Below are 26914 nucleotides of genomic sequence, written 5' to 3'. Positions count from 1 at the left end.
CAGAAAAAATACACTGCTTTTCTCTTAAATCTCACTCCACTCTTGTACAGCAGAGGCTGATCCTGATTTATCCCCATCTGGGACACAGTTTCCCCGAGGCCTGTGTGTCTATGAGTAGCCCTCAGCAGCCAGTTACAACTCGGCCTGCCCTTTACTGGAAAGGAAGTGGGGACAGGAATAGAACAGGCGCACATTCCTGGGCCCACTCTCTGGGGTCTTTAATGGTATGCTTGTCAGAGAGCCAAGCCCCGCCAGACCTGGTACAGTCCAGAGACACCTCCCCAGACGCCTCGGCCTGAGAGCTCAGGGGAAATGGGACAAGGTTGGGAGAAGCCGCAGATTTGACCAGACAGAAAGGCTGAGTAGAAGGGGAGATTTTTATTTTAGGTTCTATATAGGGCTTGGAAGTCGGGGCCGGGGTGGGGGGGGCAGTTTATTCCAAGTGAGTGATCTACTGCTGCTGGATATGTTCATGGAATTTGGGGAAACCTCATGGGAGGGAGATGTACAGAGGCCATCCTGTAAAACCAGGCTGCTAGATGTGTGCCAGTTCTCTAGAAATTAACAAATTGAATAAATCTTTTCTAAGGTGATGGACAGGGGCGCCTGGGTGGTTCAGTCGGTTAAGCGTCTGCTTTCGGCTCAGGTCATGATCTCAGGGTCCTGGGATCCAGCCCGCCCCCCTCCTTGGGCTCCCTGCTCAGCGGGGAGTCTGCTTCTCCATCTGCCTCTGCCCCTCCCCACCAGCTCATGCTCTCTCTCTCTCTCTCTCTCCCTCAAATAAATAAATAAAATCTTAGAAAAAAATAAAACAGAATTAAGAAAAAGTCATCTGACTAAAGTAAGAAAAAAAAATGAAAAAAATAAGGTGATGGACAGTTATTTTATTTTACTCAAAACTTTCTGTGGAAAAGTACAACTGCCCATGTCTCAGGGAGAACTTTGGAAGCACCAAGAAGATATTTCTCTGGGTGATAGTAAAAATTGAGGCCTTCTAACTTCAACTTTAGTTTAGTTTCAATAAACAGTGCTTACGATGTGTGAAGCACACTTCTACACCCTGTATGTTTATTTGCTTAATCTTCACAAAAAGCAGGCACTATGATTATCCCCATTTCATCAGTGACAAGCCCGAAGCACTGGGCCATGGAGGCTGCCTCAATCTCACACACAGCTGGAGGGTGTCAGGATTCGAACCCGGGAAATCTGATTAATGCTCATCATCACCATGCCGCAAGGACCTCAGCCTCATCCATTCAACATTTACTAGGCACCTACCGTGTGCCGGACACATCCATGTGTGTGGAGTGACACAGAACAGACAAGACGTAGTCCCAGAGAATCACAGTCTTAGGGAGGTGACGAGGGTTTAAAAAAAACTACAAAAATGTGCCAGATAATTAAGGAAAGTGAATTAAATGGAATGAATACACTTCAAAGGGAGCCTAGAGGCATAGAGGATCTAGCAGTGAGGAGTTACATTGTGACTCCTAACCTTCAAAATGCATCCCAAATTTGACTTCTGGTCACTTCCATCTCCAGCCCCTCTCGCCCAGACACTGCCAACACTCATCTGGATGATCAATGGCAACAGCCTCCTTGCCGGCCTCCCGCTCTTGCTCCTGCCCTCTGTCCTCTGTTCTCCAGACACTAGCCAGAGTGATCCTTCTAAAAAGTACCTTAGATGCCTCACAAGCCCCCGGCTTCCATCACACTGAGAATAACATGCAGAGCCATTCCGTGGACTACAAAGCCCTGCGCCATCTTGCCTCTGTCTCTGTTCACTCCTGGTGCCCTGAGCACCAGCCACGGGCCTCTCTGCCCTTGGTGGAAAACACCGATACTTCCCACCCCAGAGCTGCGTGCTGCTCTTCACTGTGTGATTTTCCCACGCATCCTGGTGCAGGTTTTTCCCTCACGTCACTCAGGCCCCTGCTCACACGCCACCTCTTCAGAGAGACTTCCTCTGAACACTCTCTTTAAAATAAATGCCTTCCCTTCAATTACCCTGCTAAAGGACACTAAATCTGCTTAATTTTTCTCTCTGGGATTTATCACCACCTGATATATTAAATATGCTTTTCTTTATGGGTTCCTTGTCTGCCTCCCCCACTAGAATATAAGTTCCATCAGGTCATACATAGTCTGTGCTTTGTGCACCATGATATCAGGAGACCTTAGAAAAGTGCCTGGACATCATAGATTCTCAATAAATTGTTGTTGAATAATTGATTGATTGGATAAATTGCTTTTAAGAGGTCAAGGAAGGCTTCCCTGGAAGTGGACAGTTGAGTGTTGCTGGGCAAGTCAGAGTTTGCCAGACAGACAAGACCAAGGAAAAGCATTCCAGACAGAGGGAAGAGCAAGTGCAACATTTCAAGGCAAGAAAGCAGACTGGGTTCCCATAATCGTTTTGCCCTCTTTTGCCCTAGGCGTGTTGGGGACTCCGACTACAGTGATGGAGAAGAGGACTTTTACTACACTGAGATCAAGCTCAACACAGACTCAGTGGCAGATGGACTGAGCAGCCTGGCCCCGGTGTCACCGTCTCAGTCCCTGGCTTCGCCTCCCACTTTCCCCATCCCAGATTCAAGCCGAACAGAGACTCCTTGTGCCAAAACTGAGACTAAACTGATGACACCCTTGAGCCGCTCAGCTCCCACCACCCTCTACCTCGTGCACACCGACCATGCTTACCAGGTGACTGGCGAAGGACCGTGAGAGTAGTCACTTTGACCCCCGACCAAAAGCAGTCGCATTCTGCCGCGCGAGGAGAGGGTAACCCAGTGGAAAAACAGCATCACACAAGTAGCCCGATAGCTGAGTTCATTTTTTCTTTTTCTCCTTTTAAAGCCCAGATCTCACACCAAAGGGACCTTGTGGGCTCTTGGATTCCCCGATATTGACTGAAGATCCAATCCCTTAGAGGTTGTCATAGGATTAAAATCCTTCATATCATAAAGATCTCAGAAGGGTGACTGGCACACGATATAAGTATCTGTTAAATAAAAAATAAAATAAATGAGAAGGTGAGCACTATAAAGCTTTGGCACAATGACATAATCACCCTGCGCTCCAAATCTGGGACTTCATGCCCTGCCTCCTGAATCGGTAACTAATCCTCACAGATCAGAGAGGCGATTATCAGTGTTCCCCAAATCAACAGCGTCAGCATCACCTGGGAACTTGTTAGAAATGTAAATTCTTGGGACTGCCCCAGACCTGCCGGGCAGAAGCAGATCTGCTTCACTGGAAAGTCTGATAAGACCTTACACACAAAGCCTGCTAATAGGACTTGGCTAAAGCTCCTTTGTCCCCCCAACAATTATTAACTCTTTTAAACATTGATTTGTTTTAATGACATTTCAAAACATTCAAATTTTAAGAGAACATTTTTTTCCATAATTCTCAACTACTTTGTGCAACTTTAAAAAAAAAAAATCTTCTGTCCATATTTGTAATTGTGTTCTCCCACCCTGGTTTTATAAACACTTTCATATAACTGAATAGTTTTCGGTTACATCGAAGCACCGAAGTGTTTTAATCATTCTCTTGTTGGGTATCTACTCTTTAGTCTCTCCAGTTTTTTCCACTATCATTAATAACTCTACTATGAACACCTCTGTGCCAGTAGCTTTTTTTTCTCCCCTTTGAATTCCCAGAAGAGTAATTATTGAGTCAGAGGATATAACATGAACAGCTTATGGTTCTTGCTATGTATTACCAAAATATTTCCCAGTGATGCCAGTTATAAAACCACCATCACTAGCAGCTACATCTATAATCAGATGTAGAAACCTGTAGAAGAAACATCCAGCCACTGATTTAGTAGACTTACACTCAAGAGCCATGGAATAGAGCTAATAATTAAATTAGCTGAGGCAATAAATTTCATTCCTGACTCTTGTTATGTTGGTCAAAAAGAATAATTAGTTTCTTCATTCTAGTTTGTCAGTGCTGACAGGGTCTAGTTTGTCATTTAGAAGCACTGGTTCGAAATCATGGGCGTGAACCCATTCCAACTATGGTGCCACCTGTATGAGAGTTGGAACATGCAGTAGGTGATCTAAAAGGTCCTTCCCAAACCATGTATTCATAATATTGGGATTGTTCTATTTATAGACATTATAAATATTCAGCATCAAAAATGTTAAAAACACAAGCAAATGAAGAAAATTCAAAAAGCCCCTTGGTTAATATTTTTTGTATGTCCTTCAAGACTTTGTTCTATGTATGTTTACTCATTTTTTTAAAAAAAGGGAATTTACTGTAATACTGTTTTTCTTGTGCTTTGTTTTGGCCACTTAATATATCATGAACATTTTCCCATACCAATCAGCATTCTTCAACAACATCAGGCTCTGTGGATAGATCATGATTTATTTACCCACTTCCCTGTTATTGGACATTTGCATTTCCAGTTTTTTGTACCTAATACATAGTTCTGCAATGAACATCCTGTACCCATTTCCTTAGAATGAATTCTAGAAGTGGCATAGCTAATATACAAAATACTAAGAATTTTGATATATATATCACCAAACTGCTGTCCCCAAATGTTGTACCAATTTACCCCCCTGGCATCCCTGTATAAGATTGTTTCTTTCCCAGTTTGACAGTGAAGCATTGTGTTTTACACATAAATATGTCCTAAAATAGGTATATGTATATATAATAAATTTATTTTCAGGAACCATCAAAAACCTCCTGCTTTTATTCCTTAGATAGCTTGCTGAGATACATAAAAAGTTTATTTCTAGCTACTCTCTTGGACTATGTTTAATCTACTCCTGTTGGATAATTCGTCTAAATTATTAATCCAGCTGAAACCACTTTCAGGGCCCTACTTAGGCAATGATAGCTTAGGACTGCGAGGAGAAATGTTGTTTCATAACAATGTTCTCTGTTTTCTGTGGAACAGGCCACGCCCCCCGTGACCATTCCAGGATCGGCCAAGTTCACCCCCAACGGTAGCAGCTTCAGCATTTCTTGGCAGTCTCCTCCGGTTACCTTCACGGGCATTCCAGTAAGTAGAAAAACAAATAGCCAGAAATCTGGTCCACGCTGCACATAAATTTAGAGAACAAATTATAAAAACATGCAAGAAAAAGACAAAACTCAGAATGCCGGAAGTACTTTATTCCTTCAGTGATACTTGTAAACTCCCCAGCACGTATTTCACGATCCAGCCTAGCCCAGCTTGTCTGTGGAGAAAGGTGTTACGACGGGCATTTGAGAAAAGTAGGAGACTTAGGAGAGTTGCGGCTGCTGATAAACAACTTGTTAGAAATGTGTGGAGATTTTTTGTGTCTGTGGTGTATTTGTATGTTTCCAAGAGGCTTGATAGAATTAATAGCTGAACTCAGATGCTGAACAAAAAGAAAAAGACCCTGTACATAAATGATATTTATCGTTATGAATAACTTCATAAAATTTATGACTTTGAAATTATTGTTTCTGGGTATGTCATTTTGAAAGGTTCAAAAAAAAAAAACCATAAATTGAGATCATTTTTTTTTCTTCCAAAGCTTGAGTAATCCATGCTGATAGGTACTCCTGAAAATAAGAGTGCTGAACTATGCAATCAGGTTTAAATGGTATATAAGAATTGATCTGACATAGTAAATGATTGCTGTCTGATAAATCGCCATGAATTAACTTGATTCCTAACCATTCGTTTAAAAATATATTGGGTCTTTTGTAGCTTATCACAGAATATCCACAGACCTACACGCTGTTGATCCCCACAGTGGTTTATAACTCCTGATAAGGGTCACAAAGTGGCTTATGATAACAGACATGAACCTTATTTTCTCCTCTCCAACCCTCTCCCCAAGGACCTCACAAAAGCTTCTTATTGTCAACCACTGGCAACTTCCAGAGGTTTCCAGAAAATACTAAGCCTCCTACAGTGCTGATAAAAATGAAAGCGGCTCAATCAATTATGCCGTGCCCGGTCCATGAATATTTATTAAATTCCCTAGGAGAATAGCCAGCAATGAAAAGCATCCTGCTGGCGGCAACTTGGGAATTTGTAGCTTCCGGAAAATACTCCTGGAATTTGATTTTTAAATAATCGAGGATCTGGAGTAATTTTGAAAGTCACCTCCTTCATCAAATAGTAATAACGGCTGGCTACTCTGAAAGCGCAAGAATGCAAGGAGGGATCTTGTTAGTAGACTTTAGAAGAGAGCACGTAGGTAACAGTTTTGCTCTCCGGCAAGAACAATGATCAGCTGAGGACGGTGTCAGAGGTTAACCATCAGTCCTCTGGGGGACTTTTTTTTTTTTAATAAGATTTTATTTCTTTTACATAAAGTATCTTTTATTCTACATGTGCTATCTTCAGCTTGGGGGACTTTTATTTATTTATTTATTTTGGTAGACCTGAGAAGACCCGGAGTGGCTCTCAATATCACGTTTGAGACAAGCCCCCTAACCTAGAAAGGCAGCTACAATTACAGAATTATAGAGACCCACTATTCTGAATCCTGTTAATTCCTGTCTTTGATTTGAGAATGTTCGAGAGCATACACCATATGGCTCACCTGGGGTACAAACACGTGTAGCATGTGGCTGGAACAGCCCAGTTCACACTTATTTTCAGATTACCCCTGTGACCAACCAAAATGGAATTTCTTTCCCTTTGCTTTATTAATTAAATCATCTCCTTCTGAAGTGCAGAGAAATTACTGAGTGGTGTGTGACTAGCTACATGTCCTCTAAAGTTCCTAAATATTTTACCCAGTAAGGTACCAGCCAGGATACCTTCTATTGTTGGTTTCCCAGTAGCAAGATTTTAACACTCTTCTCTGCCGGGGACACCGTGTGTATCTCTACCCTCATCTCAATGCCCTAGATTGTTCGACGTCCCTAATTTCATTGGTTACCTGGGACAGTCTAGACCAGAGCTTTGACAGAAAGTGTACAGAGTGGCTGTGTTAACTAGGTATCCCACTGAAATCCTACTTTCACTTCTAATGTCTTTTTTCACCACAAAATTCTCATCTATCTGGTTGTGTCATGTTTCAGCCAACACTTTAGACTGTTTTAGCAGCCATTCCTATTTCAAACTAAAGAGAAGGGGAGGGGATGCTATTTTCCCAGGCTTTGTTTTACCCTAGAGAGAAGGCTCACTATTAAAAATGTTCTTTATGTTATATACTGTCTAGCAAGGCTTAAAAAACGTGGGTGCTTACTGTTTGCCTCCTTCTAGTGGGGGCTGGATCTTACACCACCACCCCACAGAAACACAGGACTGGTGCGCGTCCACTGCCTAGGGGCTAGCGACTGTTCCCGAATTCTCCAGGAATGCTGTCCCCGCCCCTAGGAGACGGGGAGCCAGGTGGAATCTAAGAGCATATGAATTCCTGCCTTCTAAACTAGTATAATAGGGTTTTCGGGCAGAAGCTCTAAACATTTTAAATTCTAATGAATTCGTATCAGTGATGGCCTCAACTATATCCAAACGGAAGAACAAAGCAGTTCCCGTTTTATAAAACGCTCTTTAAAGAACACGTTTTTCTTTGTACTCCAGAACAAATACCCAGAGGTTGTCAACCCCATTTAAGGTTTGCTTCCCCCCACACACATCTTGGATACCGGGTATTGAGGAGGGGATGCTTTTATATGCTTCCTAGAGAAGGAAATACTCTCCTTCTGAGAAATCCCAAGGTTTGCAGGATTTTATTTATTCATTTGCCTACACAAGATTTCCTGAACATCAGGCTTTAATAAGTTCCCTGGGTAAGACGTCTTCCCGTGGAGTGGAGAAGGCTGTTCTGCCTAGCTGCAAATGTAACTAGAAGGACAGTCTTTTCTAGCCGAAGGCCGTAGACATAAGGGCAGGGAGAAGACCCTCATTAATTACAGCATTCTTTGAGCTGTTTTTCCCGAATGACCGCGCCTTTTCTTCTAATTGTCTGCATTCTTTTCTCTGTCTTTTCATGACAGAAAGCTGAGAGTTCTTGACCCCGTATGAGTCTGCCCATACCGCCATAACAGAACACCATAGACTGGATCGCTTTAAACAACCAAAATGTATTTTCTCACAGTTCAGGAGGCTAGAAGTCCCAGGCCACGGTGCTGGCTAATTCAGCTCCTAGTGAGAGCTTTCTGTGGCTTGTAGAGGGCCACCTGCTCGCCGTGTCCTTATATGGCCTTTTCTGTTGGTGGAGGCAAGAAAGGGGGCACAACACAGGTGGAGAGAGAGCCCTTGAGAATCTCTTCTTATAAGGACACTAATCCTGTTGGATCAGGGTCCCAGCCTTTTGACTTCATTTATCCTTATTTACTTCCTTAAAGACCCCATATCCAAATATAACCACACTAAGGATGAGAGCTTCAATATATGAATTGGGGGGGGACACAAACATGCAGTCTATAACAAGCCCACGGAACCAAGAGCGAATCAACCTGCGATCCAAGGGCCATTCCAGGAGGGCGTCAGGCTGGAGGAGGGTCTCCAAACCTAAAATAGCAGTGCTTAATTATCAGACATTTAGCTGGGTTGGTTTGTTTGTTTGTTTTTAACACCTTGAGGGAGGATTCAGAATAATATAAGAGATTACAACCAAGACAAGGAACGCTGGCTTTTCCATTTGAGAGATAGAAAATCACAAAGAAAAGAAATCTCTCCAACATATTTACAGAGGGACACAACATTCTTAAGACTGCTCTGGTGTGAGGCTCAGATGCAAATCCTGACTCTGGCATTTACGAACTGTGACCTCTATCCAGTCACATGACCTCTCTTAAGCAATGCCCTCAAATTTAAACCACTCCATGGAGTTGTATTTTTTTTTTTTTTAAGATTTTATTTATTTGACAGAGAGCACAAGTAGGCTGAGTGGCCCACAGAGGGAGAGGGAGAAGCAGGCTCCCCGCTGAGCAGAGAAGCCGATATGGGACTCAATCCCGGGACCCTGGGATCATGACCTGAGCCAAAGGCAGACGCTTAACCGACTGAGCCACCCAGGCGCCCCTCTCCATGGAGTCGTATCGAGCACAGTGCCTGGCACTGACTAACATGGAGCATTCACTAGTCTTGCTGCCTGTGATGTGTCTCATTGCTATAATACAGTGGTCAGGAGAAGTGTATTCTCCCTATCTGGGACTGACTGATATAACCCATATCTACCCAACATGGGGGAGAAATTAACCATGATTTTTGCAGACTAAAGTTCTTGAAACTCTTCTGAGGTCACACTAATCAGCAGAAAAATGAGAGGCGTGTGCTCATTGTGTGTTGTGCTTGTGTGCTCCCCAAGCTGTGTGTGAAACTCCATTACTGTGTGAGCTGTGCCTTTCACAGCAAGGCAGCCAGGAATCGCTCTCATGAAGCCCGGGAGGACCCAACACCCCCACCCCGATTTAGACCCGCGGGTGCTGCCCCACGACCTCCACCAAAGCCCATGTCAGGAGCTGAGTCCTTAAAGACTGAAGAAAAACGGTTCTCTGGAAAAAAATAAAATGGAGATTATACTTCTAAAAATATTTATTTATTTACCTATTTCTTTTTATTTAGAAAAAATACCATATAGTACTCTCCGAGTCTACTATATACTTAATAGAAAATGCCCCAAAATAGAACTTAGAAACAGTTAAGATATAAAACTAATAAAGATTTTTTAAAAAAGTGAAGATTGAAATGTGGAGACCACTGGGAGAGACGGCCAGCATCATGCTGTGCAGGGCTTTACTTTAGGGCGCACCGTATTTCCCTCAGCTCCGTGGCAGCGTGGAGGGATGGGAAGAGCAGTGCCTTGACGTCATTCAGAGCTAGGTCCAAGGTCAGCTGGTATGAGACGGCCTGTGTTCAAGTACTGGCCCCACCGCTTACTGTGCGGCAACCCACTGAGCTTCTCCACTCCCTTATCGAGGAGGCGGACATGATGGCAATCTACTTATCCTAGGGTCGCGGTGAAGATGAAAGCAGATAGCACTCCAAGGCACTTCGTTTAACAAGCCCTCGCTAAATTACTACTAGTGCTACTTAGAACTCCGGGATGCTCTGCAGGCCACCTCCTGGCTCCACATCTAAATGATCTTATCTACAAAATGCAGATAACAGCACTTCACTGGCAGGGGTTTTGTGAGGATTAAAAGAAATGATACCTAAACTAGTAGCCTGCCTCTCACATTTGTGAGCACTAAATAAATGTCCGTTCCTATGCCAGCTACCCCCTCCCCTTCCCCACCCTCAGCCCCCGCTAAAATAAAAAGCTTTCAACCATGATTGTCTTGCTATAAAAAGTCTCAAGGAAAGCTCACAAGTTAGGTCATACTGGTCGTCACACAGAACTGAGCCACAGCCAACGTGTGATGCGGGTTCTGGCTTCCGCTGCGTTGCACCCCATAAAACCCAGGTCTGGGGTGGATCGGGAGGGGCTGCTGCTGGACAGGACTATACACGCAGGCCCTGAAAGCCCGAGTTAATAAAGCCATTAGCAGGAGTAAAGACTGTAATCAGGGGTTATTCCTCCATAGTCCTCAAACGGTGTCTTTGGAATTTTCAAAAACCTGGTCCTCGCTCCTTCCTCAAACCAACCACATCATCAGTTTTCCCATTTCAGTAAGTGGTACCACCATCCCTCCAGCTTCTTGGGCCAGAAGCTGGGATTCACCCTTGACTCCCCTTGATTCACCCCTGATTCTTTGAAAGATTTGTCTTCGTTTTTTCCCATCCTTCAACGTGTCCCAGACTCTGCCTGATTCTGCATGAATCCAGCCCCTTCCTACCACCACTGCCACGCCCTAGTCTAAATCACCAGTACATCTTTCCCCCCAAATAGTGCAAAACCTCTTAACTAGACTGCAGGGCTCCTCTCCAGGCTGTCTCCAATCCATTCTCGAAGGAGCCAAAGGGATCTTTTTAAAGCATCAATCAGATGTCTCACTTTCTTAATATTCTCCAATGGCTTCCCTGGCACTTAGAGCAACATTCAATTCAAATTCCTCAATCACAGCCAGGAGGTCTTTCCTGAATCTACCACCTCCTGTCTTCCTACCCCCAGCCTCCACACAATGTCTTCTGGCCCCTTTGGTTCTCTGCACCTAGGAGGCCTCTGTCATTGCTGCCCCTTTCTTCAGAGTGCCGTAAAGATAAAAGGGAACGTCTCAGGGGGACTTTTCTCACCGCCCTAAATAAGTAAACGCCCTCTCCCTTCATGAGGCTTTGCCTATTTGACCTATTTTATTTTCTTCAAGCACTTATCACTAAAATGATCTTACTTGTTTGTATGCATTGTCTGTGTCCCCACTAGAATGTATGCTCCATGAGGGCAGAGACTTGGCATTGTTCACCGCTAGGTACCCACATGCTAGAAGGGTGCCTGGTGCATAGTAAGAACTTCATAAATATTCGTTGGATGAAGAGCACCCTGTCATCTCATATCACCTCACATGAAAGGGGTGTGGCACTTTTGCACAATTTAGAAAACCTTCCACATTATCAACCAGCTGATGGACGTTGGGTCACTGTCATGTCAACTAAACTTCTCCTAGTTCTCTCACTAAATAAGGCAGTATTCTTGGGATTCTATGAATTCTGTAATAATTTTTAGATTTTTAAAAATTGTCTCGACCACTTAAAACAATTCATATAAGCACATTCTAGATCACCACAGTGGCTGTGAACACCTGAAGCATTCACTCCCTCTGGTTTGCTGTAATGCACCCTGGTCAGGGATGGGATGCAGGGTAGCTGTAGGGGGGGAGGGGGGTCGAGATTCTGCTCCTGGAAAGACCTACATATCTATCCGTGTCAAATGCATACACTGAACTCCAAAGCTTTTGTTTTTAAAAAATTATGTATGTTAACTCACCTCTTCTGGCCCTCACTCCTACCCAGCTTTAGCAAAATATTAAGACCAATGGCACAGAATAATTCAGAATCATGGCAACAGTGGTTTAAAATGTTAGGTTTTTACTTACCTGTTTAATTTTTTGAATTAACATCTAAGAAGATAATGCTGATGTATATTCCTTTGAATTGAAAGAAAATAAAAAGTGCTAGTACCTGTACTAGAGAAATTCAGTTCTATAAGTATGCCTTAGGAACGTTCCCATGACTGTTCATTGGTCATGGTACTTCCGTGGCCATGTTGGCTTCTAGATAATTAAGTGTCTAAATTCATTACATGTCTGCTCTTCTATATACGGCAATGCTGTATATTTTCTTGAAATATCATTTATCTTTTCTTATAAAAACTTGTTTTTTGTAGCTGTTGAGAATCCCAGGTGCTGGGAAGATATTTAATGTCAGGAGAGCAGATGATGCAAAGGGTCTGGTAAGAAGTACAAGAGGAATCAAAAGCCAGGGCCCTCCTGTTATTATGACCGAGAGGCAGAGGTGTAACAGGGTGAGACACAAGCTCTGGCATCAGGTAGAGCTCAATACAAGCGCTGGCCCTGCCATTACGAGTTCCACGACCTTGGCCAAGTTCCATGACCTTGGCCCCACGCCTTGGTTTCCTCATCCATAAAGCGGGAACAAGAATAGTACTTACCACGTGGGGTAGTTGTGACAATTAAAGCCACTGTCAATGAACCTGGCATGTAGCGAGTGCCCAGTAAGTGTTTCATGGATGACATTTGTTCCTGACTTGCTTGGACTCTTTGCTTCTAGTCTTTATTCCCGTTTGGACCCCACCATCTGCTGTGTGGATGTCTTATGCAAGAGGCCATTTATTTAGGGGCTGTGAATGATCTCGTAAAGCAAACAGAGGGCCGACGTCCACACTGTGTCATTGCCATTGACTGGCTATATAATTTTACACAACTCTCTTAACCTCTAGGGAGTTGTCTTTTTTAAAAAGGTAGATCATGAGGCTTAGAATAGGTGAGACTATACCTTAAGGTTTGGAATATTATTCAAGTGAAAATATGTTACTATGGGCAACTTGGAATACACACGTGAAGTCATGAAGATTTTTTAAAGTATTCATTGTTGCCGAGACTTTTCTGCTTGGCGAGGCGTTTAAATTTTGCCACAAGCATCACCATATCCATGTTAACATGTGTTTCATCTCCATGTCTGATGTTGACCACTGCCCATGTGGCAAAGGCTAAATAAATGCATGGTGAGGAGAACCTGTCCCAACAAAGAAAACTTTGTTTTCCATGTCCTTGCCAGGTGTCACCAACACATAATCATCCGGTGGGCACAGGAGAGCAGAGACAGCACACTCACACGGTCTTGTCCTCGCCACCCAGAGGGACGGTCAGCCTGAGGTATGACTGCTTGAATCGCCACCCTCCTCATCTCAAGGGAATTAACTGAAAAACAGAAGAACAGCAAGGAAGAGAGAAACCAGAGATACAATGTTCCATAAAATTTCCCTGGAATGGATAAAACACCCTTTCTTTCGTTGCCATGGTTTTTCCCACCCATCAATTATTAATGAAGAGTTGTTGTTGTTGTTGGGGGGGGGCAGTTGGTAACAGTTTGCTGTAAGTTTTCTCGAAGAACAGGTAATGGTGATTACTGGGTCTATTTAAAGCCATATGGCCTTAACCTCCGTATTAAAAGAACTTTAAAATATAGTTTTTAATACAGATCAGTGAGAAATGCCTCAGATGTCCCTTAACCAGAATGCTAGAAATTTGAGAAGCAAGAGAGCACCTGAAAGCACATACTTAAAACTTAAAAGAATAAAGCTCCCTACTGGTATTTTTTGTATTTACTTGTTTAATTCAGTTTGATGAAGAGGGACAAGCCCCCAAATGGACAAGTAGAAGCTTGAGAGTTACAGTAGTCAGTAGTAACAGCTGAGCGTGGTGGCCGTGACAACATCCAGCAGGTGTTCAAGTCCTAACCTAGCAAGAACCCTTACTAGGTTTCTTCACACTGTTTCTTGCTCTTTTGAGGGATCTCAAGCCCTCCAGAACACGCCCCCTGACTTTGTCCCGCTGCATAACTGCTCCTTGCCTGTCTTGCAGGAAGCCCCGGGGAGAGGGCAAGAAGTGCCGCAAGGTGTATGGCATGGAGAACCGGGACCTGTGGTGCACGGCGTGCCGCTGGAAGAAGGCATGCCAGAGGTTCACTGACTGACCCCTGGGGCCCCCGAGCCCCGCTGCCCTCGCCTTCCACTGCAGGCTCTGGAAAAGCGCTTTTTCTTCCGAACAAAAACACACTTGAAGCCCAGGAAAAGCACTTCCAGGAAACTTGGTGGAATGACAGCAAAAAAAATAAATAAATAAATAAGGTCACCACCCTCACTGCTCTTGCTGAGAACCCAGCGTCGGGCAGCTCTATTTTTTTTTCCTTAAAAAGAAAAGTCAGCCTTTTTTTTTTTTTTTTCCTGTATGTCTAGGTCTGAAAACTGTGGACTTCCGTAGCAACTGAACCAACAAAGCCCGTTTTACCTAGAGAGGAGGCATATTTTGATAAGCTTTCCAAATAATGCCATTTCTGAGATTTTTTTGACATATTAAAAAAAAGCTACACGTTATTCAGTAGTGTTTGTACAGAGGACAATACCTGCTTTCATTGTGAATAGTATTTTCCCTGTTTTCCATTTGACTTCTTGGAGCAGTGCACATCATGACGTGTTGCTAGAAAGCGCAGCACTCTGGGGATCTCTTTTCTGTCTCGTTTGTCGGTTTCTCGCGTTTTGAAGAATGGCCCCGCACGGAACCGCCACAGAGCTGTTGGCCTGAAGGGCCCCGGAGGGCGTCCACTCACAAAGAGATCACCAGCAGACTTCAGCTCCCAGCTGAGTCCAGGACATCCGGGAACACCTAGGAGTCTTCGCTTTCTAAGAAGCCCTTGCCCGGGAGGCGTGGCGGCTCATTCTCTACCAGCCGCGGCTCCATCAAAGACTGGCATGGGTGGCCATCTGGGTAAGCCTCGATGCTTCTTTCAGGGACGCAGGGCAGACAGCGGCCCGGGTCTGTTGGTCACTGCTTGTCTGACAGTGTCCTTGCCAGGTTAGCGGGTCATCGGGCCTTCCCTCAAAACTCCACCCCGGACCGGTTTCAGAAAAGGTAGAGAACTCGAACTATCCCCACAGGACAGCAGAGCACAGCCTCCATGTCCCCATCTGTTCAGAGAGACATGTGAGGTCAACAAACCAACATCTATTCTGAGTGCACTTTCATAGGTTGTATGCTTTAGCATGTCCGGGAGAGGGGTTCGTGAAATATAGAAACATGATATGGGTACATGGGAGGTCCCAAACTTTATTTTTCTTATAAAAATATTGGAACTGTTCATTAAGAATTTGCTCAGAGGGGAACATATAGAACACCAAAAGGAAAATGCATGTTGGTATAGGAATCTCTCAATTTAGTAGGACCAGGGCTCCCACTGCATTGCTCTTGGCAGGCTTTCTAGCCTGGTATGTATGTTTGTTTGTTTGGTTGTTTGTTTTGTTAGTAGTGGAAAGGGGGAGGGGAGTAGTCGTCATGCTCTCTATATAAGCTCATCGTCTATCTATCCTACTCTGGATTGCCCTGCTAATGAGTTATTTTTCCTATACCTATGCAAAGAAGTAAGAGCACCTTTCAGGATGCACTGTGTCAGGACTGGGAGCCTACGATCAGCCATAGGAATGTTCAATGAAATTGCACAGAGCAAAGTTTAATATATGTTTAGAGATTGTACATACACTTGTTTTAAAGAGTTGAAAGAAGTCATCTAGTAATAACAAATATCCTTTTCCTTTTATAATTGAGGGAAATAGAAGGAGGTTCCACGGTGGAATATCCACAACCTATGCGTTCATATATTTTCGGCAGTTTTATTTTTTAAGCTTTCATATGACTTTTTAAACATTGTTCCTTGGAAAAAATCCTGTTTTCCTCCATTTATTTTTATTTCAACAACACTTATTTCAAGAGGGAAGGAAAAGAGCTTCATTTAATTTCATGCCATGATTACCCATCACTAGTAGCTATGGCACCAGCCATAATGTGTTTTAGTATTTACGAGGTCAGCCAGGAAAGGGCATTTTTCTAAGGATAGAAATGTATTTGCATCCTCAATCCCAGCATGTCTTTTCTCCTTCCTGGAGTCCTGATGCTCTACCTATAGGCACCCTCGACTGTGACATGATGCTCTGGCCTGGCCCAGGAGGCCTGAGCTGAGGGTGGACTGCCCAGCAGCCACAGTGAGTCCAGAGCTGATGAACCCTTTGAGCAGGTTCCCTGTGGACAGAAGTGATGGTTGGTTGGGATGCACTCCCAGAGCAGAGGTTTTTCTCTTCGGTGAGGCTCCCTGGCCTGTGATCCTGGGATTAAGTCCCTCATCAAAAACAAAATGAAGAGGGGCTAAATCCATCCTTCCTACCCCCTAGAACTTTGGAACACAAGGAGGGAGAGGTCTCTGCTGTGGAGCAGTCCTGGACTGAGTTTTTGTGGCTGTCCTCCAGAGATTCAGCCCATGATTAGTTCTGAGCTCTGGCCTGGAGGGGTCAAGCTCAGTCCTTACCTGGTTTTTAGCTAATGAACAGGTATAAGCAGAAGTGTAGAGCTGAAGGCAACTTCCCTGGGATTTCTTCTCCTTTCTAAAGCCTTCTCTACACATACTCTTCTGCGTGTCCTACCCACATGGGGACTCCTTTCTGCCAACCGGCCCAATCTCTGTGTACCTTCTTGGCTTCCAGATGTGCACAGACCCTCAGTAGCTTCCTGCACACACAGACATCCATTCTTTGTATCAAGGCATGTCATAACTAGAGACCCACCAAAATTCACCTGGCTGGCCTTGGGAGGGGAAAAAAAGGGGGGGGGGATTAACTTCTTGCAAGCCACCCAGAAAGTGATGAATTGCAATATACAGCACTGATTGTAAAAGCCAAAATTAAAAAAAAAAAAAGGCATAGAGCTATTTTGTTATATTTTGGAATTAAATGAAGTGCCAAATTAAGCCCAACATTCATTTTCTGCCATCTCTGTGGTCCCACATGCTTTTATGTCTTCATTTGGCGAGCAGAGACAGGGGATGGGTCGAAAGGGTGGTCCCACAGCATGCTGGCTGGTTAACAGGAGCTCCGTCCATCCCAGGGACCTCAGACACCTGTCTGTGCAAAAGCAATGGCAATACAATGGATTCTGGACCCAGAGTATTTCTAAAGAAGGCATGCTATAGTCTTTTGACCTTTCTCTCCCTTGATCCCCCCTTCCTTCACAAAATAGTTCTCATCTCTGTCTAAAAAAGGCATCTCATAGTAATGGACAGGCATTCTTCAGGTAGCTACAAAGCAAAGAGAGTTCATCAGGCCGTAGTATTAAGCCTTAGTCCTTCCCAGAGGATGTGCACCCAATTTATGGGAAGCAGTGTGACAAGCTGGAGGAAACACCGGGTAGCAAGTGGGTGGGTTGGGGACCAGAGAGGAGATATGAGAGGTCTATGGACATCTGGCTCCTGCTCATCTCCTTAATGCTGGTCAGCCAATGGGGATTGTCCCTGGGCACCTCCAAGGGAGCTGTCATGTTGTCCCCCAGGAATGGCTGCCTGAAGCAAGAAGAGGCTCCCTTAGGGGAAGCAGCTCTGCCCAGGGATACAGGACCGCCAAGCACATCTCAAGGGGGCACGGACTTCCCACCCCCTCGCTTGCTGGCAGGTTTCCTCATTGGTTGGGAAAAGCCAGTGTCAGGAAGAAGGCAGTGGGTTTCCACCCAATGCATGCTCAGCGGCGGAGTGCCTGTCAGCAGATCCAAGCACCAGGGTGCCCTTCACTAGACGATTCCTTGTCCAGTCGTAACTGTGTTGCCGATGAAAACTTGCAATAGACAAGGATGGGGGTTACAGTTCTCCAGCTTTCCAAAATCTTTACATGAGATAGTTACATGAATGTTGCAAGAGACTTCTGAAACTAAAATGCCCTCTATCAGATTTCAAGATCATTTGAGTTTCAGTTGGCTTGTCTCCAGTGTCCCACGAAGCCACACTTTTGAAAGCCGCCCTGGGTTCTAAAGTCGCCGACGGTTGAACCCATTTCCTCCTTCTTCAGACTTCATTGGAAAACGAAAGAACAGCATTCACTTGAGAATGTTGAGAGAGAAGTGGCAAGGATTGTACCTACAGGAGAGAATACCTTGAGAATAGTAGCAAAACACTGTAAATAATATTCATTTCCTCAGGGAAAATTAAAGGGTATGTGAAAGATAGATCTGGAAGATCCTTAGAAAGACTTTTATTATCTCTAGAGTCTTTTCGAGTCAGAACAGTTTAGCGTTTTGGGGTTTTTGTTTTTGTTTTTGTTTTTAATGAACATGATAATTATTTCAAGACAAATTTACATGAACTGGACAATACCAACTTTTTGAGGTGTGGAGGAAAGCTCTATGAGAAAGAGCTGTTTCTTTGTAGCTGACGGGCAGTCTGAGGCTGACCTATGAACCACAGGCACGCTCCCTGGCGGGTGTTCACAGACTCATGTAAGGCTTTTTCTGAATGTAATTGTGAATACGAAGCCTTGGTGTTCCTCTTTCTAATCACCCCGTTGGATGACTGCACGCAGAACCCCGTAGGTGAGAGCTGTTAAAGACGCACGTTTTGATTTAGTAGCATGTTAAGGAGCCAACTTCCATGGACTTGTGCGGACAAGGTGCTGCTTTTTCTCATGACCCTGTAGACTTTCTATCAACCACATCAACTGTAGCATTGACCTGTATGAACACAGGGAAGGATCTGTGCATACAAATGAGTGGAAACAGAGCAGAGTTCATGAATATGGATGAGGATGTGACTCCTTTTGGAGAAGGCGCTGGGTACACGGGTCAACTGGAAATTTCATTTCTCTCAGAAAATACCCCTACCGGCGGCGCACACACTCTCCCTGTTCCTCATACCTGTGGGGATTCCTCCATACTGGAACTGTTTCGTTGTGTCTTTTTGCATTGTAACTCGTCAAACCAGAAGTCAGTAAATAAAATGAGATTAGCACTTTTAGGTACCAAGTGTATGACTAAGTAATGCACACCAACAGAACAAGAAAGTATAAAATGTGCTTAAGACTGACCGGTTTGCTTATTGTGACTGACTTTGAAAAAGCCCGTATCCAATGATATCCATGCTTTAAAAGGTGTACCTATCCTGGGACCGGAAATCAAAATGGGAATTTTACTTCTGGTCCTGTTTTGTAAATAGTTGCTTTTTTTTGAAGACAATCTCATGTTTTATAACTTTTCCTGTAGGTCTGAGAATCACAATGGTATTGTGTTGTGTCAAAATGTAATCTTAAATACGATAATTATAACTTAATTTTCCAAATAAGACAAGAATTATACCGCTTTAGGCTTCTACGATTCTAAGGGACATGACACTTTTATAATAAGCATTAGTACTTAACTTCTCAAGTTAACAGAACTGGAAATATTTTACAAGATGCCGTGTTTTGTAATCACAAAAAACATGAACATTTTGTGGGAAATGACCTTGGTTTTATACATTGTAGCTTATTTTTTAAAATACAGTATTTACCAGACAGGAAGTGTTAGTATTATAAAGCAATTCCTGCTCTCCAAACAAAGGGCTATGCCTCTTTTAAGCAAGTGTTTTGATGCATATCTTTTCAATGAACCCTCTGCAGCAAGGGTAGAAATGCAGATCAGACGGAAAGAGTATTATAAGAGAGTCAAGCTGGCAACAGCTACTCCTTTTGTCATTGCCAGTGTGTTTGCAAAGTATGACGGAAAAAGACACTTTAAGAATCATCCTACGTATCTTAAATCGGAAAAAAAAATGTTAGTAGATATGCTTGCAGGCAATGGGAGAAATATTCTTGGAAATTCTTTAGAGTAAAATGAGATTCTGTCACAAAGACAAACTTACCACAAACCTTCATTTAACTAGCAAGTATCATCGGGTGGTAATTTCGCAAACCATGGTATGTAAGCCCAAAGATAGAATTTTTAGGCGATCAGTGGTGTTTAAAATAAGTTTTTCCTCAGCACTAACTCAATAACCTTAATTTCCTTATCAAAGCAAGTGCTTGATTTGTCACGAGAAGAACGAACAGACACGCAAGGTTGCGATCAGAAAGTCACTGTGTTCCCAAGAGTCGGGAAACAAGGGAGGGAGCCATGGAGAGTTTATTAACTGCACAAATAATTTTGAGCTTTGCCAAAACCATTTCATAATGCTGTACAGTTTTTTTCTAGCCCACTCACTGTTAAAAAAAAAAGAAAGAAAGAAAGAAAGAAAGAAAGCATCTTTTCTTTCTAGGATTTCAGTAACTCAAAAGCTAGACTAATTAGCAGTATGCAGATAACATCAAAAGTAAAGCTGGGATAGAATGACCGTATACCCATTGGGCAATTCCTATGAAGGGGTCAGAGGGTCACCCAGACCTTGCTTTCAAATAGGCTTTAGAATCTGCACACGTGAGGACTAGAAATGCATGGAGATAGGGAAAACCACGTACAGCCTCGACTCCTGGTCTCTGAGATGAGGCAGTCTGCAAATCTCTATCTTCATTCCCTTGACTATCTCCACTGTTAGCACGAAATCCCCAAGAAGTGCTTATTGCTGTATGGTTTTCAACCAAATGAGTCTTGCTTCTTTTTGAAATAGAAGCTTCCTAATGGTTTATAGCAGAAGCCTTAGAAAAGCCAGGCAGGATCTGTAAAGGAACGATTCAGGTCAGGTGAAACAGGGACACTACGGAACAGTGGAGATCCTTGTGAACTCTAGAGAGCGCATGCCCCCATTGCCTGGGGCACCCAGCTCTAGACAATCAGAACCATGCAGAAATCAGGCCTAGGGCTACTAGATCTTCTGACTTGGAAGTAAGATGTTACCTGACATTTAAGTGTTGACAACTCAAATTCTTGGCCAACACTGTGCAGACCAAAGAGAACCTATATATGGGCAGAGGCAACCTCTGGCCACCAGTCTCACCTGTTGGGGAAAGCACATCTCACATCCAACGGCCACTGGGTCAGGTTCGTCCCTCAGCCCCACAAACTCACACGTTGGCACTATCTGGGCCACTAAAATCAAAGAAGGGAAAGAGGTCAGTTCTCCCCAGAAATCATTCTCATGGAAGACTTGAATATTAAAATATAGTATCCTTAAGTTAGCCTTGCCTCTGATCAAAATATGCTAAAGTACTATCTGGCTCACCTTCTGCCCCCTTCTGGCGTGCCCAGGCCATGCCCCAAAGCATGGAAGAACTGTCATCCCAACTTAAGTTCTCACCTACCGTGACCACTGTGATGAGGGGCTGGCAAAGAGCAGGCTCGTGCCTTCAGAGAAGGCAGCCAGGAGCCCCTGGAGTCTGAGATAGTCTGAGAGTCTGCTTCCTTGTGCCAAAGCCCTTCGCCAGTCCCTCCACACTGCTTCCCACTCCATCCTGCCTCGAGAGTTTTCATTCCAGGGTAAAATCTCCATCTCCAATATAGCAACAGCCTTGCTTCAGAACTAGTAGGTATGTTAGAGTGTCCACTAACCCCCAGAATGGAGTTTTTCCACACAGAAAACCTTAGCACCTTTGTCTGCGGGCAAAGACAAAATGGGAATAAATGTGTCATGGAAAAAATTAGAAGTTGCTTCTTTGGCTCGGATGGACTAAGTTACTTCAGACTGTATCTTACACCAGAGTCCTGATGGTATTGGGATAATCGCTAACCCTTTCACATATATAATAAAGTAGGTTTCTTTCAGATACATTATTTCATTTGACCTTCCTAGGGATCCAGTGTAGAGTAGGAATATTTAGGATCCCCTCCAAGGCCACACCACGATAGTGTTAAGCCTGGGAGTCAGGCCTATCACTGCCTGAAGGAAGGAGGGGAAGGCCTTGCAGACTGAAGTCTTCTAGACCCCAAATCTAAAAAGACCCAGGGACCCACCTGGGTCTCAGCCCACCCTCTCAGCCCAGGTCCTTCAGCATAGAAACTAAGCACGCGTTCATTCCCGTTGTCGCATGCAAACTTAATCATGGCCAACAGCACCCCTTTCGGCTGCTGCCGTGCCCCTACTCCCTAAGGTCCAACCATCTAAACGGTTACCTATAGGAGTTTCTTAGCTAACGTGCTGTTCTGAGTAAAAGTTTTGACTCCTTGGGAAAAAAATGATTTTGCTGCCACCGTTCAACGTTTGTTCTCCATGTGAACGGAAATCGATGCCAGAAAATTGAACAGCAGCTCAAATTTACAATTTTTAACGATCAAATCCAATGCAAAGTTGGAAACACCCATGAGATGCTGAAGTCACGTTTAAATACGAATGCAATTTAAATGACATTGTCAATGCCTGAGATCTCTGTCAGGGTGAGTGACTAAAAGGCTGTCCAAAAAAAAAATAAAAACAAAAAAATAAAAAATAAAAGATCGTCCAATAATGAACAGGTTTCACGAGGCCCTTCTCCCTTTACTTTACCAGGCTTCCCATCGCGAGGTTAGGGTAAAGTCACCCCCAGGGAGTGTAGTCATGGAACTAGAAGGGGCCTAAGCCATTTTGGCCTGCATGTACTTCATTAACAGGCTTTTTTGACAAATGATGCGTTGTTATCTGTGGAGAATACAGTGCAGGACTTGGACACAGCGGAGCTCTCCTCCTCTGCGGGTGAAGAAGCCTGTTTTGCAGGGTGAGCACCAAGGCCGCCACAGCGGCAGGGCTTCGTGAACAAGCAGGAAGCTGAGGTTCCTAAAGAAGATGACCATAGATTCTGAGAGCAGGCAGAGATTGTGATTTCAATGCTCAAACTGTCATCCTTGTTTCTAAAAAATGTTCTTTCATATTGGGCGCCGTCCACGTCATTATAAATGGCCAGCCTCCAAAGAAAAGGGCCCCTTTATTTATACTATGAAAGTGTTAAAAAACGAATTCTTGAGCCTAATTAACTGTTACATTTACTCACGAGGGGCAATTCCCTAAATTTTTAATTCAGAAGATTCACCAGAGTAGAAAGTAGCAACTCCTGAAAAGGGCAAGAGAGCTGTATTAAAGAAGAAAATTTTCTTTAAAAAAAAATTGCTCATCTGCTTCCTTCTGAATTCTTTCTATATCTCTGACTCAGGAGGAAAACCAGGACTCTGGAGAAGAAATTGAGCTTAGAGAGAGAGAGAGAGAGAGAGAACAGTCCCCGTTCTGGTGATTAGTCTTAACCAAACACTCCCCCGCCCCCCTCCCCGAGCGCCATCTTGGCAACCACCTTGTGTTCGCTTATGTAACCTTACTGAGGCCACACTGTTGTTAGTTATGTTCCCTTCCCCAAATTCCAAATTAAACACTTTTGCTTCTGTGCTGCTGACTTCTTTCTCACTCTTAAATTAAGCTCCAAGGGGATAAATATGACTGTGACTTGTATGTGAGGCTCAGTCTGGGAGGCTGCCCTCTTCTTTCCGAGAAAAGTTTCCATCTCTCTGAACAGTTTTGGGTGATCATTCAGAGAGCAGACAACCTGCAACACTCATCACAAAAGACTCAGACAGACTCACTGATAAAGAAAGACAAGGCAGATATCCAATCCTTTCACCTGGATTCAAAGCCCTTCACGCAAGTCACCTACCCACCAGGCCCGTCCATGCGGAAGGCCAACTGTGTGATCAGACCACCATGGAAGGACAGAAGAAGAGAGCTTCACATTTTAATTTCTCTGGGCCCTGACCTCTGCCCACAATTATACGGCATGAAAATTGACTTGGCCTTTATTATGTGAAAGGAAAATGGCTCCTGCAAGGTATAATTGCTTTAACTTTATATCTATGCAAGGAGGAAACCACTCCAGTCTGCTCTCACCATTAAGCACCTGTCCCTCACCCTGGTGGAGCCCTCTTCCCATGCTTTGGGCACACACGGCCAAGACAGAGAGGAAAAAGGTAGAGCTTTGGGGGCCAGCCATGCCAGAGTTGGAATTACCCCTCAGGGATCTACAGTGTAGTGTAATTACAAACTGCCTCCTCTCCAGAAAAAAAGGATGCATCACTTTGCAGATTACAAACCCTTGCTTTGCTTTTTATGTCTTTTTATTCTATTCTCTGCTAATTGGAAATCAATGACTGTGACTTGACCAAGCCCTGTGATGATAGCAAAGCCCCTTCTTCCAAAGTATCCCGACTGTCTGGGGAACCTCTGTGATCACTGGTAGAAAGCTTTAGAATAGACTTAGATTTTTAGGAAAGAACTCAATACCCCCAAAATGTTCCGTGACTTCAATAACTGAAAATGCTCTGGGTGTAAAACAACCCAGAAATGTGGATTATATATGTTTAAAAAAAAAAAATGCCATTAATCAATATTTTCCTACAACATGACCTAGAATTCCTATTTTTATAATCAATGGTTGGACGATGGTCAGCCATTTAAACATATGCTCTCTGGAATAACCAGATACTAGTGTAGTTTCCAAAGTGTTTCATGTCTCAAAATCTATATACTTAGAAGAAGAACTCAGGATAAGAAAAAATCGCTAGGTCCCAAAGGGTTCATGACCATCATCAAATGCAACTACCGAGTGGCCTACGGTCATCTTTCTCAAATAAGGGGGCTGGGGAGCGAGAGAACAACAGTTACCACAAACCCTCCGTTGCCCTTAGTCCATGGTAAGGTTTAAAAAAACAAAACAAAACAAAACTCTACTTTTAAAAATTAAGCCATCTTTCAAATTGTTTTCTACACCAAATCGAAAATGTTAAAACGAAATTATAAAACATTTCAAATGGGGTATTTAGTGGAAATACTGTCAGTAGAAAGCATTGCTTTTCAGTGCCTGCTGAACGAGGTAAAGCCAGAAGGAAGAGCAAGCCGCGGGCCTTCCTGCGTGATGTTAATGACAGCGTTAACTAGGCAGCAGCCTCAACTGGGCCGTGGGCACTAATTCCAGAGCAATGTGGCGACGCTATCCGATTTTGAGAGATCTTTTGAACTACAATCTTACCACCATTTGGAAGTAAGTACTTGCTTACAAAAGGTCTTTAATATTAGTGAATGAATGTATGAAGTTACAAACTATGCATTTTCAAAGAGTAACTGTATTTTGTATCAAATCCAAGTAAATTTTTTTCATAGACTTATCACAAACACAAATTATTCAGAATAAACTTGAATGCATAACATTATGGGAATGTGGGACTCCCATCTATATTCTTCCAGCTGATATTTTTAAAGACAGTGCATTGAAATTTCAGACTCTAAACAACATCAGCCATTAAGGTAAATAAATAGGAAATGGTTTCTAGTTTACTTCTTAAGCAGAAATGAGAAATGCTGGTTGTTACAAAACGTGCCCGGTTTTTTTGAAGGTGGATCTTCTAGTAACGCTGGATTAACAGGAAAACAAAACTGCATGAGGTGAATGCACATCACATTGGATAAATATAGCATTAATAGGTTATGTCTGTTGTGTTTAATTCTCAATCTGAGAACAAAAACTACTCTCCGAAGGGTTTGGGTTCTAGCATTTCAGAGAACAAAATATAAAAATGCTGTCCATCAGAGCAAATCATTAGGCTTTTTTCAAAATTACATGGAGATAATTACTTACATTTCTGGAACGTCCGTACAGAATATACACACGTTTCTTCAGCCTTCTTGCTGATTTTTTATTTCCATGAAACCTTTCCCCTAATAATTTATCCTTGCTCCTTAATTAGTACTTTCCTACGTTACTCCGCATGAAAAAAACAAAAACAAAAACATTCTTTCCCTTCGTCTGATAATGTTGAAATAAAGAACTCCATTACTCTGCCATTCTAGTTCTCTTCTCTGTCTGTTGAGGAAGTTTCTCAACTGTTTGTAGAACTATGGAAAATATGGAAAAACACACTTCTAAACCTGGTACTTATGGTTATACTGGATATGTTTGCTACCTATGTAGAAGTTTTTGGGGGTGGGGATGTGTCTTTTTATATGATTTTTAGCCAAATTCAGATGTTCTGATACTACATTTCTGAATACCTATTTGACTGTAAATACAGCCTGTGGAGGTTCCGGTTAATACACCTTTGACGTGACTGTTCCTCAGCCATGCCCGTTGCCAGCTTTTGGCACATTGTACATAGATTTGTTGGATGTTTAAATGATGTTGTTTTTTCTAAATGCTGTTCTCTAAAACAACTTTTTGAATGTTTTTTGCTTTCCATTGTTTGGGACTTTGTGTGTTGGTTTAAAAAAAAAAAAAAAAAAATGTTTCCTAAATATTTAACACCAGGAAAAAGATTTCAAATAAACTGGTGCTAATTGAAATAGAAGAAAAATTTCAGATGTGAAGACTTACCATATGAAACGTTCACACCAGTTAAACTAAACTGCACTTTCCCAAGGGGACAGCTGGTATCGACCTGCCGTGGCCATCAGGAGGGCCACTGAATGTGTGCGGTTTCTGTGGCCCATTTAAGTGTAACGCATAAAAATGGCGCTGTCCCCCAGATTTGAGGATTTGCCATGTTGGTCCTATGGAAGCATTTAAGTAGAAGTAAAGGCTTAGAGTAAGAATCAATTTAGTAATAGTCTTCTGGTCTTTGGACTTTCATGTTCGGTAATGCTTAGCTGTAACAATGAATATGGTGTTGCCTATGTAGTCTGACGTCGTCGTTGACCTGTACTTCCCGCGTGTATGGTTCCACCCTGGGTTGCACTGGCACATGCCAAGCCGGAACACTGGACTTTCAATAAGACCATCCTGACTTCTACAGTGTCCACACACATGGATTTAAATGCACTTGTAACTGGTTAATTACCATGGAGTCTAACTTCCACTTAATAAAAGTTTTTGTGTATCTGCTTCTATCGGAGGGCTGTTTATTTAAGTAAAGGATAACTAACTTATACCCAAGAAAGGCTCACTGAGGACAGAGTGTTGGAGGTTTTACCTACAGTTGTGAACTTAATTTAAAACCAAAGGGATGGGGCGCTTGGGTGGCTCAGTTGGTTAAGCATCTGTCTTCAGCTCAGATCATGATCCCAGGGTCGTGGCATCCAGCCCCGCACTGGGCTCCCTGCTCAGCCAGGAGTCTGATTCTC

The 26914-nt window shown here is 43.3% G+C and overlaps 1 protein-coding gene across 2 annotated transcripts in view; it reads left to right on the top strand.

Annotated features, from left to right (window-relative positions):
* The window catches only part of ZNF704 (zinc finger protein 704), a 236946-nt gene extending 210266 nt beyond the window's left edge, over positions 1-26680 (top strand). For both annotated transcript variants that reach the window (XM_032421895.1, XM_032421896.1), the window contains exons 6-9: positions 2433-2700; positions 4922-5026; positions 13136-13233; positions 13942-26680. In XM_032421895.1, the coding sequence (XP_032277786.1) occupies positions 2433-2700; positions 4922-5026; positions 13136-13233; positions 13942-14053 (583 nt within the window). In that variant the 3' untranslated portion in view covers positions 14054-26680. The remainder of the gene's footprint in view (positions 1-2432; positions 2701-4921; positions 5027-13135; positions 13234-13941) is intronic.
* The last annotated feature ends 234 nt before the right edge of the window (positions 26681-26914 follow it).

Source organism: Phoca vitulina, unplaced genomic scaffold (genome assembly GCF_004348235.1).
Source record: "Phoca vitulina isolate PV1807 unplaced genomic scaffold, GSC_HSeal_1.0 scaffold25, whole genome shotgun sequence".
NCBI lineage: Eukaryota > Metazoa > Chordata > Mammalia > Carnivora > Phocidae > Phoca > Phoca vitulina.
The sequence above is the reverse complement of the archived record's forward strand: the minus strand, read 5'-3'. Positions and strand labels throughout refer to the sequence as shown.